At 44.3% G+C, this 16,920-nt stretch overlaps 1 protein-coding gene across 1 annotated transcript in view; it reads left to right on the top strand.

Annotated features, from left to right (window-relative positions):
* The first annotated feature begins 451 nt into the window (after window positions 1-451).
* The window catches only part of HDAC7 (histone deacetylase 7), a 543,111-nt gene continuing 526,642 nt past the window's right edge, over window positions 452-16,920 (top strand). The window contains exon 1 of the mRNA XM_033936587.1: window positions 452-676. Coding sequence (XP_033792478.1) covers window positions 652-676 — 25 coding nt within the window. The 5' untranslated portion in view covers window positions 452-651. The remainder of the gene's footprint in view (window positions 677-16,920) is intronic.

The raw sequence follows: 16,920 nt of genomic DNA, 5'->3' as shown, positions 1-16,920 counted from the left end.
TGCGTGAAAACTCAAGCTCTTTCAGCTCTCTGCAGGATTTTCAAAGAACCTGCTCTCTTATTTGTTTTAGGGGGTTTTTTGTTGGGTTTTTTTTGCTGTTGTTTAATGAGACAGTGCCTGAACTATACAGTTTCAGTTGGTTGGGGTTTGTATGTGATGGAAGGGGGTGGGAGTATCATTTATCAAAAGCAGATTAGCAAACTTTTTCTTGGGCTCCTGTTATTCTCCCACTCCAGGCAGGGCTGAGTCTGGCTGCACTGATAAAACTGTTTCCTCCCATTGTCATTCTATATGTCCTCTGGGCCCTGCTTTGAGGGTACCTCTCCTCTCATCTTGCACAGCAGCCTTCGCCCCCACCCTTTTCTCTCTTTCTTCTCACCTCCCATTTTCTGTCTCTCTTCTCACTCCCTTCCCTCCTGTTCCACTCCTCCTTTCTCACCTCTTCTCCCTCTTTCTCTCTTCCTTCCCTCCAGCTGTCTTTCTCTCCCCCTCCCTTTCCTCCACCCCTCTTGGTCTCTCCTCCTCCTTCTCCCGCCTCCCTTCTGTGCTGCCTGCACTGAGCATCTTGTGATACGGTAAAACCAACTCTCCCCTTCTGTGGGAGAAGCCTGGACAATGCAGTAGTGCCTGTCGGACATTTGATATTTCTGGATGTATGGTCGGACTTTTGGGGAGGGTGAGTACTCCAGCCGGGGCTGGCTTGTTCCATCAGTAGTCCATTGTCAGATTTTACAGGGGCTCTTTCTCTCTGCCTAGAAAAAGAAGGGGGAAAAAAAATCATTGAATCTGGGAAATTTGTTTTACTTGTTAGCTTTCTCTTGTCTTGTTTCCTTTGTCTCTTCTTGAAGGCATAGTCCACTGGGAAGTGATGTGCTGTGTAAAATGATTTTATGAAAACAGAGAAGGATCTTATTATGCAAAGCAGAACTGGCATGAGCTCTGTGACGACTTGGTTGGACATCACTGACACTTCTTACTTCTGGTATCTACGTGCCATCGGACTACTTAGTTCCACAGGGCTAAGATTTCATTCATTCCAATTGTCCCGTTATCCAAAGTGGCAGAAGCAGACACTAGCATAGAGTAATTGAATACTTCCTTCTGAGGAGGTGTGTTTGCATAATTTCGCCAACAGAGTGGAGCTCCCTCTGAAAGCATGAAGGTGGTAATATAGCTTACCATATACTGTTTTTTGTATTATAAACTGAGTGAAGGGGGATAATCTCCTGCTAGATGCCTATTACCACTGTAGGTATATTGAATTACAGTGACATTGTGGGATTAACAGCCCTTGGCATTTACAACACACCAGATGGAATCTGGGCTGTAAGCTCTCCACGGGCCAGTTTGACTGCTCCATTCGGCCCATGGGTGGATGAGCCCCGGGCCTGGCTTTCACGGAATGGTGTGTGGAAAATTTGTGGCTAAATGTGTATGTGTCACTGCGGCAGGTCCAGGTGAAATCGCTCCATCATGATCTAATGATGGGGAGCTGTAGGAGGGTTGTTTGTTGGTTGTTGTTTTTTTTCCACTCAGTAAGAGTGTCACTACTCCTCCTGTTTCTGTTCCCTTTTTGTTGTGCTGCTGTGCTTTTGGCTTTGAGTTGGATCAAGCTTTACCTTTGCTTGTGTGTTCCTCCTGGCAGCTGTTGCAGACACTGTGAGTGCAGATGTAAGAAGGTGAGAGGCCTTGCACACTGCACCAGGTCTGTTATAGCCACAGGAGACACAGGCATATTAGGGTGTGCACTGTGTACCTATGCATGCATGAAATTTGGGTCTATGTGTAGGGTCTAAAAAGCAGGAGAGTTGTTAAAAGCAATTTAGCCAATGTCTCTAGCATCATCAGAACCCCCCCCCCCCAAATGCACTGTTTATATTATACTGAGAGAATCATTTTTGCCTATTTTAACTAATTTCCTTTTGTATAAACTACCAGCTGTACGTGGTGTTTACTGCCTTATCAGACTCTCAAAAGTTGTCGTATATGTTCCCTTTTGTGATCAGTCTGGGATCTGCTTGGCAGCCGCAGTCTCTGTTAGGGGTGGCAGAAAGGGGAGGGGGGCTTCCCTAAGAATTGCTTACGATTACCGTCAGTACCCAGGTCTTTTCACTCCACTGGCAGATAAAAGTGAACAGACTGTTCAGCTGCTCAGCTGAACAGAAAAAAAAAATGTGTGCCTGCACAGAAACTGTAGCTATATCATTTTGGTTTTCTGCTTTTCATTGCTTTGCGGTAGAACTACACCTGTTACTGGAGCGCTTTGAAAGAGCCCACAGGTAGACAAAGAAATGTATAAGGCAATATAAGAACTCATGCTGTTCTACAGTACAGAGACAACTGCAGGCCACACTGGGAAACACAAAGATATGACTTAGTACGGCTGAAACTTAATTGTTTATGCAAGTTCCCACATAAAAATTTAGAGGACTTTCCTTTGAGATAGTCGGCATTGTCTATTCAGACCTCTGAGCTTTGTTGAGAAAATTAAAGCTAGGTTAATTTCAAAAGGACAACTTTATAACAATAATTTAAACAAAGGTTTATGAGGATCGCTGTAAGGTAATGTAAACAGACATGACTCTTAAAGGTGAAAACCTAAAACAAATGGACAATGGACAATGCATTTCTTTGTTTGGAGGCTCACTGTTGGTAGTGATGTTATACTATAGCAGCTGAGCTGATCAAGAATGAAAGGGAATTGCATTTATAAAAGTTGTGGATAATTGGCAATCTTGATCACTAAGAATCAGAAGGAAAAGAGCTGACCCACTGATTTAGGACATTGTGCTGATCACTGTGGCGTGGCAGACTAAGGTTTCCATGGGGTCCAGTGAGGATTAGACATGGGCAGGGGAGGCAGAAAAAAAGCTGTCCTAACTTTATGCGGTGAGTTGATCGGGAACTAGTCTGAATATTGGCTAGTGCCAGTTAACTGCCAGGTCGGTGGTCATACCTGGATATTCAAAGAGCCGTGTAAGCCCCAGCATTAAATAGTCACTGCCGCTAGCTGAATATCGACTTGTAAAAGATTTGATGATACCTTTTGCCTTGGCCAAGATGGTAATGCATGTGAAACCATTGTTTTGGGGTGGGGGCTAGATGCTCAATGCTGTGAACAGATTGGACATTTGAGCGTCTGCAACTTATTGTCAGCATTTATTCCTGGTCTTAGAGTAAGTCTCTGGCTCAGCTTTGCATTTTTTATTTTTTATTTATTTAGATTTTTATCCCGTCCTCCCAGTAGCTCAGAATGGTCTACAAGCAAACATTCACAGTGGAGTACATTTGGACAATACAAAGACTATACAGTAGTTTAAATACAAGGACTATACAGTAATTTAAGTAAAGGTTAAGAATGGACTGTACAGCAATTTAAGTAGACATTTCGAATGGGGAAGAGAGGTTAGAGAGGGAGGGGGTTTAAGGGGGGTGAGGCGTAGACTGTGGTTGAATTTTATTTGAAGAGGAGGGTCTTTACTGCTTTCCGGAAGGTCATCAATGAGTTCTGTAGTCTGATTTGTGGATTTGGCTATTACCAATGTTTCTCTTTTGCAGGAGAGATTGTCCCTAATAACTCACTCTTCATGAAAATTCCAAAATTCCTCCATTTACAAGGAACAAAAATATATGTGAACAACAACAAAAATATAACACTGTGCCTCCACCACCCTTCCATACCATTAATGAAAACATACCTTTAACAAGTAATTATATTCCTACCCATCTCCACCCCTCCCAAACTCACAACTTTGGCCAACCGTTGACTATGGTTGTACGTAATGCTGAGGGTCAGTTTCAGTTGATCCTTTCAGTTGGTTCATTTCTTGTCTGAAATGGGTAAGGTGAACATGACTAAGTGCACCTGGGTTTCTAATGCCACTTCAGTGTTGCCTTTGTCTTCCAGTGGTAATCTGCTTAAGGTATGAGCAGCTGGAACAGTGCTACCTGGCTTATATTTGTCATATTTCTACAGTGGTAACATCATTTCTTTGCAGCCTGGTATCTGCTGTCTTTTTCATGATGATTTCTAAAGGCTTGTGATCTGATGTCACAGATACTTTTCATCTATAGACCTATTGATAAAAACAGCCAAAGACAGTAACATGCATTTCATTTTCAATGTGGGCCTTGTTGATTTCAGTCCCAGAGGTGAGATGCTTCGTATTCGTCTGGCGGTGTCTTCAATGCATAATTGACGTACTGCTCCAAGACCTTGTTTAGAAGCATCAACCTGAACAGTCACTTCTTTTCTAACATCATAGTAAGTCATCGTGCCAGTTTTTGAAATTAGTTTTGAGGTTTTTTTTTCATCTTGTCAATGTACCATCTTTTTGGGCCTCCCATTGAAAATCTGAGTTTAGAAGGGCCTTCTGAGGTGATAGTGTCAGCAAGGTGTGGAATTAACTTTTTCTAGGTAATTTGCCATACCCAAGATTGTTTCCAGTTCGGATCTATTTTTGGTGGTCTTATATTAGAAATTGCTGTGATTTTTTTTCCTTGGTCTGGCCTGGGGCCTTCTGCTGACATTGTGTGGGTTCATTAATTTTGACAATTACACCGTTTTTCCATTCTGTTCATTTCCTTAGCAAATCTCTTTCAGTGCCACTGGAAATTTTACATGGGGCATGTATAGTAAGAATTACTATTTCAGTCATGTCAGTTCTATGATCTCCTGGAAACTGCTGTGAACCCTGAAAAACCTCTCTCTATTCTGTTAATGTATCATCAGAGTAGTCCCTTTCAGCTGACATTGTGTTTTGAGCATTTTCTACAGGCAAAACTAATTGCATTAGTTTCAGATCCAGACAAGCTCTGAGTCTGAACACTGGGTTGGCCACAGTCTATACATTACAAAAGTCCAGACTTTGATTATTGCATTTGTGTTAAGAGCCCAGAGGGCACATACCTTTCACATCAAATTCTTCAACTGCACATTCATAAAGCTTGGGATCGGTGACTTTCACTGGTTTTTCTGCTAAAATACTTAAGCATAGCATGGGTTTGCACTTGTATTCAGATTAAACTTAATGGGGGCAGTTCTATAACTGGGCATGTAGGAGGAGCCTATTTTATAAACCTTCCATTATAGAATACTAGCTTAATCTGGTGATGGGGCATCTAATATTTATGCACTCACAATTATACCAACCACAGAATTTATTAAGCGCAGGTGCAAAGTGCATCAGGAACGTGCATAACTTACTGCAGATGGGACCCTTGCTCATGTCCCGCCCATGTGCACTGCCTTATGCATTTCATTACAGAGGAGTGGTTAGGCACTCTGCAAATAAGTGTGCAGTGTGCCATTTAATTGCTAGTATTCTGGGCATTTACTAGATTATAGAATTGGCCTTTGTGTACTTAGCGGGGGGGTCCCCACTGCTATTTCAGTGAACACTAGGTCAGGTTGTCCCTTCTCAATAGCATTAATGCAGTTAATGTCTGTGGAATTCATGTTCTGTTTTGCCCATTCTTTCTTTTACACATATCTTTGCAAAAATAATTACTTTGTTTAACATTTGTAACACATCTGACCGGTGTGGGTGGGTGTTGTTTTTAGCAAAAAAAAAAAAAAAAAAGGTGCCAGTACTCAAATGCCAGGCCATCATTCAGGGGTGGGGTAATCACTGAAAGACCCATTCCACAGCAGTCAGAACCCCTGCAACCAATCACAGAACCTGTGAATAGAAAGGGCCTGGGATCTTTCTCTCGATGAAGTTACAGGGAAATACTTTTAAAACCAATAGGAGGAAATATTTTTTCACTCAGAGAATAGTTAAACTCTGAAACATGTTGCCAAGAAGTTGTGGTAAGATCGGATGGCAAAGCTGGTTTTAAGAAAGGTTTGGACAACTTCCTGGAGGAAAAGTCCATAGTCTGTTATTGAGAAAGACATGGGGGAAGCTACTGCTTGCCTTGGATCTGTAGTATGGAATGTTGCTACTCATTGGATTTTGGCCAGGTACTAGGGACCTGGATTGGCCACTGTGAGGACAGGCTACTGGGCTTGATGGACCATTGGTATGACCCAGTAAGGCTATTCTTATTTCTGGAGACTATGGGTCAATTTTAGCAAGCAATGAGAAAGGTGGCGGTGCTCCCTGAGTACCCCCTGAAATAAAGCTCTGCATCTGGTCATTTGCAGGACAGTTTTGCCAGGCATGTTTGTTCCCAGGCCAGTTGCATATCTTTTGTGAGCTTTTGGTTTTGTCTGTGTCTCTGTAATGGTGGGGTTATTTTAAGGCTGTGGGTGTTTCGCCTACTGCATGCACATAGTCTGCTGCAGTCTTTTACTTTAATTGGGCTTGAGCCACTTCACGAGTTCTTGCAATGTCACACACTTTGTTTAGACTGAGACCAGCACTTGGATTTACCAATTAATCCTGTACCTTGGGAGAATTTTCTTTCAACTTTTATTTCTGCCAAATATAAGTCTATCATGGATCATATCCTCAGTTTTAGCCAATGCATAGTCTCTGGCTAACAGTCTCAGGTCTGTAACAAATTGTTTTGTTGGTTTATTTTCACCCTGTACCCTCTTGTAAATTTTATATCTTTTAAACATTGGCTTTGTCAGGGCTTGCATATTCTTCATAACTGTTCTCCTCAGCCAACATGTATTATAAATGGCCCTTAGTTTCTCTCCAGACCAAAGTTGTAGACAATAGCATCCATCTTCCTCTTCCTTGGTTCTAAACAATCCCTTGAAGATGAGTTCAGCTTACTTCAAAAACTTTTTCTATTCCTTTAGAAAGTTGAGGCCATCCCAGTCAATGCTGGGTAGCTGCACGCCTGTAAAGTCCATGGTTCATGGACATGGTCCATATGTTATTTGCCTCTTAAAATATGTTAAATGACTCTAATGCAAGTTGTAGTGTTGTAATGTAAGTCGCCTTGAACCTCGTTAGGCATAGTACGACTAAATCGCAGATTAGGTTACGTTAATGCAGCATTAGTTAAGTCAGTGCAGGTAAATAGTAATGAGAAGCAAATCACCTCATTTCTATGTAAATTCTATAATGTGACCTGCAGTGAACACCGCAAGCTGTGTTACAACTGGAAAAATACCAGGTCCTAAAGGTGAGAGACTCTGGTGACACAGTACTCCCCCGATAAATTTTGAAAAACCACGAATATGGTTTTTCGCCTGTCAAAAGGCAGGAGAGGCAAGAGAAGACAGCTGGAGCACCGGCGAGTGAAGAAAATCACTCGCAGTATGCTCCGACTGCCTCTTCCTGTTACCAAAGTAAGGCTACACCAATCAGGAGCTGCTTTGACACGCAGCTCCTGATTGGTGTAGCCCGACTTTAGTAAAGGAAGAGACGGTGGGAGAAAATCGCGAATTAGTGAGTCCACGAACTGCGAATTCATGGGGGAACACTCTATATCCAATGCTAGATATGAAAGGCCCATACCCTGATCCATCCTGTGGATGGATCCCTGATCCTGTGCCCATCCTTGATCATGTGCCCATTCACTGATCCATCCGGTCCAGCACACCGACAAATCTGCACAACACAATTGCGCCCCGTGAAATGCGAATACTGATTTGAATCTGCCATACGTGGATATCTGGAAGGCCATGATTTGCTCAGACTCCTCAAGCCTAAGGCGCCTCAAACCCCTCCCAAGGGACGGGCCTGAGGAGTCTGAGCAAATCAGGGCCTGCCAGATACCCACATATATAAAGGGTTCCCATAATCATCATGTAAACCTTACCCTAACGCAAGATAGCAAGTGAATCCTCTTTTTTGAGGGTCACCCCTCTAAAAAGAGGATTACACTTCTCCCTCGTTATTTGCAGGGAATACTGGCAGAGACGGACCGCGAATGGCGAAAAACCGTGATTATCTGGCTCTGACTCACCCCCACCTCCCTGCCGCCTTCCCGGCCTTACCTGGTGGTCTAGAGGGCTTTCGGGGCAGGAGCGATCTTCCTACGCTCCTGCCCCGTGCAGATCTCCATGTGAGTTCCCGTAGTCCCTCGAGACTACGACGGGAACTCCCTACAGCCATTTCCTCATGGCGATCTGCACGGGGCAGGAGCGTAGGAAGATCGCTCCTGCCCCGAAAGCCCGCTAGACCACCAGGTAAGGCCGGGAAGGCGGCAGGGAGGTAAAAAATAAGAGTTTTTTTATTTTCCCCCCTCCCCAGAAAAAAATTGCGATTATTTGAAATCGCGAGTGCAGAAACCGCGAATGGGGAGGGTGAAGTTTAAAGACAAAATAGTATCCGCTGTGGATTGTGATCAGGGCAGTATGGAGCGCAGTTGTCAGGGTGCATTTGACGGGTCACCTCCCAATTCAGTGCGTGCATTTCTTGTGTGCGCAATTGTCGGAGTGCATTTGATGGGTCACCTCCTGTCCTAGAAATGTATCCCTATGTGCATCCCCTGAGCCAGTGTCACGCAAATGTTTTCTAGCCCCATTACACTAAACTCAGGGCCACGTCTGGAGGGCCACCGAGCATGCGCGAATGCCAACTGATGACGTCGCATGCAGGTGCGTGACGTCATCACATCAGAATCCGCACATGCTCGGAGGCCCTCCAGACGCGGCCCTGAGCACGGGGGCCATCCAAAACCAGGACAAACTGATGGGTTTTGGAAATCCCTCCATCTGGTAACCCTCAAATTCCATTTATAGAGGTACTCCGGAAGGGCAGAGAGGAGGAGAGACACCAGCAGTGACAGACTCGCATACCCGATGTGTTCATAGAAACATAGAAACATAGAAATAGACGGCAGATAAGGGCCACGGCACATCTAGTCTGCCCACCCCAATGACCCTCCCCTACCTTTCTCTGTGAATAGATCCCACGTGTCTATCCCATTTGTCCTTAAAATCAGGCACGCTGCTGGCCTCAATAACCTGAAGTGGAAGACTATTCCAGCGATCAACCACCCTTTCAGTGAAAAATAATTTCCTGGTGTCCCCGTGCAGTTTCCCGCCCCTGATTTTCCACGGATGCCCCCTTGTTGCCACGGGACCCTTGAAAAAGAAGATATCTTCTTCCACCTCGATGCGGCCCGTGAGATACTTGAATGTCTCGATCATGTCACCCCTCTCTCTGCGTTCCTCGAGTGAGTACAGCTGCAACTTATCCAGCCGTTCCTCGTACGGGAGATCCTTGAGTCCCAAGACCATCCGGGTGGCCATTCTGTGGACCGACTCCAGTCTCAGCACATCCTTACGGTAATGCGCCCTCCAGAATTGCACACAGTATTCCAGGTGGGGCCTCACCATGGATCTATACAATGGCATAATGACTTCAGGCTTACGGCTGATGAAACTCCTACGTATGCAACCTATGATTTGCCTTGCCTTGGATGAAGCTTGCTCCACTTGATTGGCAGTCTTCATGTTCTCACTGACGATCACCCCTAAGTCTCGTTCTGCTTCAGTTCTTGTTAGGATCTCGCCATTAAGGGTGTAAGTCTTGCATGGATTTTGGCTGCCCAAGTGCATGACTTTGCATTTTTTGGCATTGAAGCTGAGTTGCCAGGACCTAGACCAGCGCTCCAGTAGGAGTAGGTTGTGCATCATGTTGTCGGACATTGAATTTATGTCTGTTGTGCTTTTGTCCACTACATTGCTTAGTTTGGCGTCATCGGCGAATAATGCTATTTTACCTCGCAGCCCTTCTGCCAAGTCTCTTATAAAGATGTTGAATAGGATCGGGCCCAGGACCGAGCCCTGCAGCACTCCACTGATTACCTCCATCATTTCGGAGGGGGTGCTGTTCACCACTACCCTCTGAAACCTACCTCCAAGCCAATTCCCAACCCATTTTGTCAATGTATTGCCCAATCCTATAGAACTCATCTTGCTCAGCAACCTGCAGTGTGGTACGCTATCGAATGCTTTACTGAAGTCCAGGTATACGATGTCCAGGGACTCCCCAACATCCAGCTTCCTCGTCACCCAGTCAAAGAAGCTGATCAGGTTGGATTGGCAGGATCTCCCCTTAGTAAATCCATGTTGACGGGGATCCCGTAGATTCTCCTCGTTCAGGATCGTATCCAATTGGCGTTTGATTAGAGTTTCCATTAGTTTGCACACTATTGATGTGAGACTCACCAGTCTGTAGTTTGCTGTCTCCATCTTGGAGCCTTTCTTGTAGAGTGGAATGACGTTAGCCGTCTTCCAGTCCAATGGGACGTTACCCGTACTAAGGGAGAGATTGAAGAGCGCGGATAGTGGTTCCGCCAAGACATCACACAACTTCCTGAGCACCCTGGGATGTAGGTTGTCAGGCTCCATTGCCTTGTTAACCTTAAGCTTTGACAGCTCGCAGTAGACACCACTGGGTGTAAACTCGAAATTACTAAACCGGTCATCTGCGTCAACCCTTGTCTGTAGCTGAGGGCCGAGTCCTGGTGCCTCGCGGGTGAAGACTGAGCAGAAGTATTCATTTAACAGTTGGGCTTTTTCCAAGTCCGCTTCTACATTGTCTCCATCTGGTTTCCTGAGACGTACTATCCCGCCTGAGTTCTTATTTCTGTCACTGATATACCTGAAGAAGGATTTATCTCCTTTCTGGATGTTCTTCGCTAGAGACTCCTCCATGCGGAATTTGGCCTCCCTAACTGCTGTTTTGACGGCTTTTGACTTGGCCAGATAGACTTCCCTAGAGTCCTGTTTCCCTGAGTGTTTGTAAGAGATGAATGCTTTTTTCTTCTCCTTGATGAGGTCCTGGAATCTCGCCGTAGCACATAGTTTGCAATACACTGAGCCAACCTGTGCTAAAGGTGAGAGGTTTGGTAAATGGTGTGCCAGTTTATTCCTGTTACTTATACTATATAGAAGGGCAGTTAGACTAATAAAAGTCAATTGAGAGGTTTTTTTGGGGGGTGCTCATAGCCAGTCTTTTTTTCTTTCTTTCATAAAAAGGATCCGAGTAAGCATGTACAGTCAAGGAAGAAGGAATAAGCTTTGTAAGTCCGAGATATATGGAAGAAAGAACCAACTTTGTGAAATACAAGAGAGAACAAGTTTTGTGCATCCCCTGAGGTCTGTGTTACATGGAAGAGGTCAGCAACTGAAGGGGGCACCCTGAGGGCACTTGAGCTGCCAATTGAAAAGGGCAAAGGGTAAACAGCAAGGATTCAGAGGGCAAGCTGAGGATGGGTGTATTTGTATACAGAAAAGCACAAGAAAGTAGCACAGCTCACCCACTGTATCTCATGTAAACACTACAACATTGAGATACCAGAGAAAAACTGGGATCATGACCCTGACAATTACAGATAATGAAGACATTTGGATCGCGTGGGATGTTTCCATGCTGACTGATATAAAAGCTTGACGCTAGAAAACCAGAATAGTGGTAAATGAAAAGGAAAAAAACACAAGACAAGCATTGTTAATAGAAGTGTCAGTACCAAGTGTCTATTCAGCATTATGTAGGGAGGGAGAGAAGATCCTCAAGCAGCAAGAGATGTGACCAAGAAAATGTGGCAGAAAGATACAGAAATAATCCTTGTTATTTGGGGTTCCACCAGCCTGATTACAAAAAACTTTGAAGCGCACCGCAATGAGTTGCCTGAATATATTAGACACTCCCCCAGATTTTACTGTACAAAGGTTGCCAAAATTTACATTGCAAAATTTTAGCACAATTCCGAGATATGCATGCAACATACCATAATTGGTGGCAGAGAGTGTGGCACAGTGGTTAGAGCTACAGCCTTAGCACCCTGCGGTTGTGGGTTCATACCCCACGCTGGTCCTTGTGACCCTGGGCAAGTCACTTAATCGTCCACTGCCCTAGGTACACTAAATAGACTGTGAGCCCACTGGGACAGATAGGGAAAATGCTTGAAGTACTTGTACTGTATGTAAACCACTTTGACTGTGGTTGTAAAACTACAAAAAGGTGGTATACAAGTCAATATTTTCCATCAACAAGCCCATTAACAGAAATAATTGGGAGCTAACAATCTATTACAGACATTAATTAGTACCAATTAAGATTTTGCATGCACAACTGTCTATGGCCCAGATTCACTAAGGGCACGGATCGGATCCGATCCGATTCGTATCCAGGGGGCTGATTCACGAATTGCCCTCATGCAAATGAGGGTGATCGTAATCAAGCTCCCAACCGAATGCCTGGATTGCTCTATAGTGATCCTGACGCATGTGCAGACCATCTGTAGATGGTCTGCGCATGCTTAAAGAACAGCAACCTTTTGTTTTTTGTTTTTACTCTAACTTTTTACTTTTTTAACTTTTTAGCGAGCCCAGCGAGCACGTGATTTTAACCCGCTTTAAACCCGTGGGTTAAAACCAGCGGGGGAAAGCCGGGGCAGAAGCAAGGCAGCACTCGGGACAGAGAGAGCAGGAGAGTCAGGGCAGAAGCAGGGTGGTGCTCGGGGCAGAGAGAGCAGGAGAAGAGAGCTGGTAAGTTGGGGCAGACAGCAGGAAAGTCGGGGCAGAGAGCAGGAGATGCAGTCGGAGAGCAGTGAACGACTGGTACCCTGCAGGTTCTTGTTTGCTGATCGGCCAGCCCAGTCGGTGTTGCAGACAGTTTTTGGTTAGTGAATCGCTGCCTGCCTACATTTGAATACCGTTCCCCCTCATTTGCATGCACGGATCAGAGGATGATCAGGACAGAGGTTAGTGAATCAGGTCAGAGGGAAATCAGGTCGCAAAGGGGTCGCAAACCGATCGGTACACGATCAGTTTGCTTAGTGATTCTATAAAACACAGCATCTAAATTCTCTTGCACAGAACCCAAAAGGAGGCCTGGCCCCGGGAGGGACAGAGGTAGGTCATGGACATTCCCAAAAGCTAAGCGCAGTGTTTCAGAATTGGGGGGGGGGGGGGGATGTGCACCAGGATTTACATCTGGTTTTAGCAGGCAGAAGTCTTGATGCCTTATTTTAGTTGCAGAACCGGCACTATGTGCTGTTTTATAAAGGGTGCTCATTCCAGAATGCCCTTTATGGAACAGCGCTGCGCACTGATTTTGACCAGAGACAAAATTTGCATGCCACTTATTGAATCTAACCCACTATGGGGGAAATGTTACAGCTGGGCGCTTCCTGTCCCAGGTACATTAGATAGATTGTGAGCCCACCAGGACAGACAGGGAAAATGCTTGAGTACCTGAATAAATTAATGTAAACCGTTCTGAGCTTCCTTGGGAGAAAGGTATAGAAAATTAAATAAATAAATAATGGGAGCTTATTCTATAAGGGAATTAGGGTGCCATTCTAGAAATACTATCAAAATCCAGTATCAGTGTGCCTTATATTTACATGCCCACAGTGACACCAGCCACAGACCTGCTGCAAATGCAACAGTATAAGTGGGGATGGTCTACAACAGTTGGTATGAGGGCAGTTCTTTTACAAGTGATCTAAAATTAGGTACCTAGTAGGAACCTATTCTATAGAAGAAAGCAGGCACCTGTTTTCCTGTATAGAATACTAGTGGAACTGAGCTTAACAGTTAGGTATGAGTGCTTTAAGTTAGCCATAGATCTTGTATGTTCTATAGACATACTTAAAGCATTCTATAAGCTATGCGCATAAATTTGATCTCCGCCTGTGCTCCACCCAAGCTCTGCCTTGATGGACACGGTATGATGAGGACCAGCATGCATGGTTTCAGCAAGGGCAGATCTTGTCTGACGAACTTGCTTCACTTCTTCGAGGGAGTAAACAGGCAGATAGATAAGGGCGACCCGGTCGACATTGTATATCTGGATTTTTAGAAGGCGTTTGACAAGGTTTCACATGAATGACTACTTTGGAAAATTGCGAACCATGGAATCGAGGGTGAAACACTCACATGGATTAAAAACTGGTTGGCGCATAGGAAACAGAGAGTGGGGGGTAAATGGACAATACTCAGACTGGAAGAGCGTCACCAGTGGGGTGCCGCAGGGCTCAGTGCTCAGACCCGTGCTCTTCAACATCTTTATAAACGATCTGGACATTGGTACAACGAGTGAGATGATTAAATTTGCGGATGATACAAAGTTATTCAGAGTAGTAAAGACACAGGGGAATTGCGAAGATCTGCAACGTGACATAATCAAGCTCGAGAAATGGGCATCAACATGGCAAATGAGGTTCAACGTGGATAAGTGTAAAGTGATGCATGTCGGTAACAAAAATATCATGCACAAATACAGGATGTCCGGGGCGGTACTTGGAGAGACCTCCCAGGAAATAGACTTGGGAGTTCTGATCAACAAGTCGATAAAGCCGTCCGTGCAATGCGCAGTGGCAGCAAAAAGGGCGAAAAGAATGCTAGGAATGATAAAAAAGGGGATCACGAACAGATTGGAGAAGGCTATCATGCCACCGTACCAGGCCATGGTGCGCCCTCACCTGGAGTACTGCATCCAGCACTGGTCGCCATACATGAAGAAGGACACGGTACTACTCGAAAGGGACAAGAGAAGAGCAACTAAAATGGTTAAGGGGCTGGAGGAGTTGCCGTACAGTGAGAGATTGGAGAAACTGGGCTTCTTCGCCTTTGAAAAGACTGAGAGGGGACATGATCGAAACATTCAAAATACTGAAGGGAATAGACTTAGTAGAGAAAGATAGATTATTCACCCTCTTCAAGGTAGGGAGAACGAGAGGGCACTCTCTAAAGGGGATAAATTCCGTACAAACGTAAGGAAGTTCTTCTTCACCCAGAGAGTGGTAGAAAACTGGAATGCTCTTCTGGAGTCTGTCATAGAGGAAAACACCCTCTAGCGATTCAGGACAAAGTTGGACAAGTTCCTGCTAAACTGGAACGTACGCAGATGAGGCTGGACTCATTTAGAGCACTGGTCTTTGACCTGGGGGCCACCATGTGAGCGGACTGCTGGGCATGATGGACCAATGGTCTGACCCAGCAGTGGCAATTCTTATGTTCTTATGTGTATACCCCTCCACTTAAAAATACATGCTATACAAGTGAAGCGGGTATTTACAGAATGGCACATAGGTGGAATTTTGACAGTAGTGTATCCAAGTAAACACACATATGTATAAATGCTGTTATTCTAAACCAGTGGTCTCAAACTCAAACCCTTTGCAGGGCCGCATTTTGGATTTGTAGGTACTTGGAGGGCCTCAGAAAAAAATAGTTAATGTCTTATTAAAGAAATGACAATTTTGCATGAGGTAAAACTCTTTATAGTTTATAAATTTTTCCTTTTGGCTAAGTCTTCATAATAATTTATAGGCTAAAGAGACATATGATCAAGAAACTGATTTATTTTACTTTTGTGATTATGATAAACATACTGAGGGCCTCAAAATAGTACCTGGGGGCCGCATGTGGCCCCCGGGCCGCGAGTTTGAGACCACTGTTCTAAACCAACCATTCCCAACCCAGGGCTCACCTAGTCCCATCAGGTTTTCAGGATATCCACAATGAATATGCATGTGTTAGATTTGCATATAACTGAAGCAGTGCATGCAAATCTGTCTCATGCATATCCATTGTGGATATCCTGAAAACGTAATGACCCCGAGGACTGGGTTGGGAATGGATGATTTAAGCATATAGTGGTGCATAAAAATGTTAGAGAATTACCCTCTGAGTTCCTTGGCACAATGCAGGCACTGGTAGTAAATTTGGGAGACAGACTGTACCCAATATATCCTGGTGTATAAGCGAGATTCCTTCCTGTCAAGGTATGTGCAGCCCTAACCCATTTAGAGGTATGAAGCTGGGAGTTTAAGAACAAATGTACCATAAGAACACAAAAATAGCTTTATTGGGTTAGACCAGTGGTAGGCAAACTCATTAGTCAAAAGAGCCAAAATCAGCAGTACAACGATTAAGATTTTTTTTGAGAGCCATATCCTGTGCCCGCTTGCGCTACGACGGCTACGTCAACCCGACTGACACCCCGCTCGCCCGCACGTAGTTGAAATCGATTTGTGACAGAGCCTAGAGAAAGACACGGGGAAAAAATTTGTCTCCGTCTCCGCACCATCCCCGTAAGCTCCGTCCCCATCCCCGCAAACCACCTGATCCCATCCACACAAGCCTCGAATAGTTTTATACTGAACTTATTATATTAAAGTATATAAAGAAACAATATTCTGTACAATTGTCAATTTATAAATCAGCGTCTTCTCCCCACTCTTTTTTCCCCATTTCCCCTCAGCATCCTCAGCCCACTCTCTCTCCACTTCCCTTCAGCGCACGCACATAAAAACAAGCAAGCAATTTTATATCATTTTCATTCTATTCATTCATAGAAATTAAAGTCTAAATAATGCCAGTCACATAACAAAATATGATTTTACAAAAATAATTCCCTGCACAGTCAAGCCTGCAAGGATTACCAGATGTCTTTCAGCAGCTCCCCTCCCTCCCTCCCCCTTACCTTCGTGGCCATCCCATGTCTGTCTCAACAACAGACTATGGATTTTTCCTCCAGGAATTTGTCCAAATCTTTTTTAAAACCAACTACATTAACCTCTCTTACCACAACCTCTGGTAATGTGTTCCAGAGCTTAACTATTCTCTGATTAAAAAAATATTTCCTCCTATTGGTTTTAAAAGCAACTCTGTAACTTCGAGTGTCCCCTAGTCTTTGTAAATCTTGATGCAGTAAAAAAATCAATCCACTTGTACCCTTTCTACACCACTCAGAATTTTGTAGATTTCAATCATATCTCTCCTTAGCTGTCTCTTTTCCAAGTTAGTGTTTGGATTTGATGTTGTTATGCTGATTCTTTAGTTCACTAAAATAAGAGAAACTATATTTAATAGTACCAAAATCAGTGTAAATGAATTATTAATGCATATGTCTGATTTCTGTTTCAGATAGCCTGAGGCTGATATTTCTCTCAGGTTTCCTGATGACTGATGGGATAAACATTCTTTTCATAAAGGGGTTGGTGGGTGGGGGGAGAGTCACAAAAGCCATATGTTCACTAAGAAGTGTCCAT

Source organism: Geotrypetes seraphini, chromosome 3 (assembly GCF_902459505.1).
Source record: "Geotrypetes seraphini chromosome 3, aGeoSer1.1, whole genome shotgun sequence".
NCBI classification, from domain to species: domain Eukaryota; kingdom Metazoa; phylum Chordata; class Amphibia; order Gymnophiona; family Dermophiidae; genus Geotrypetes; species Geotrypetes seraphini.
Note: the sequence above shows the minus strand (reverse complement) of the source record. Positions and strands in the feature narration are given on the sequence as shown.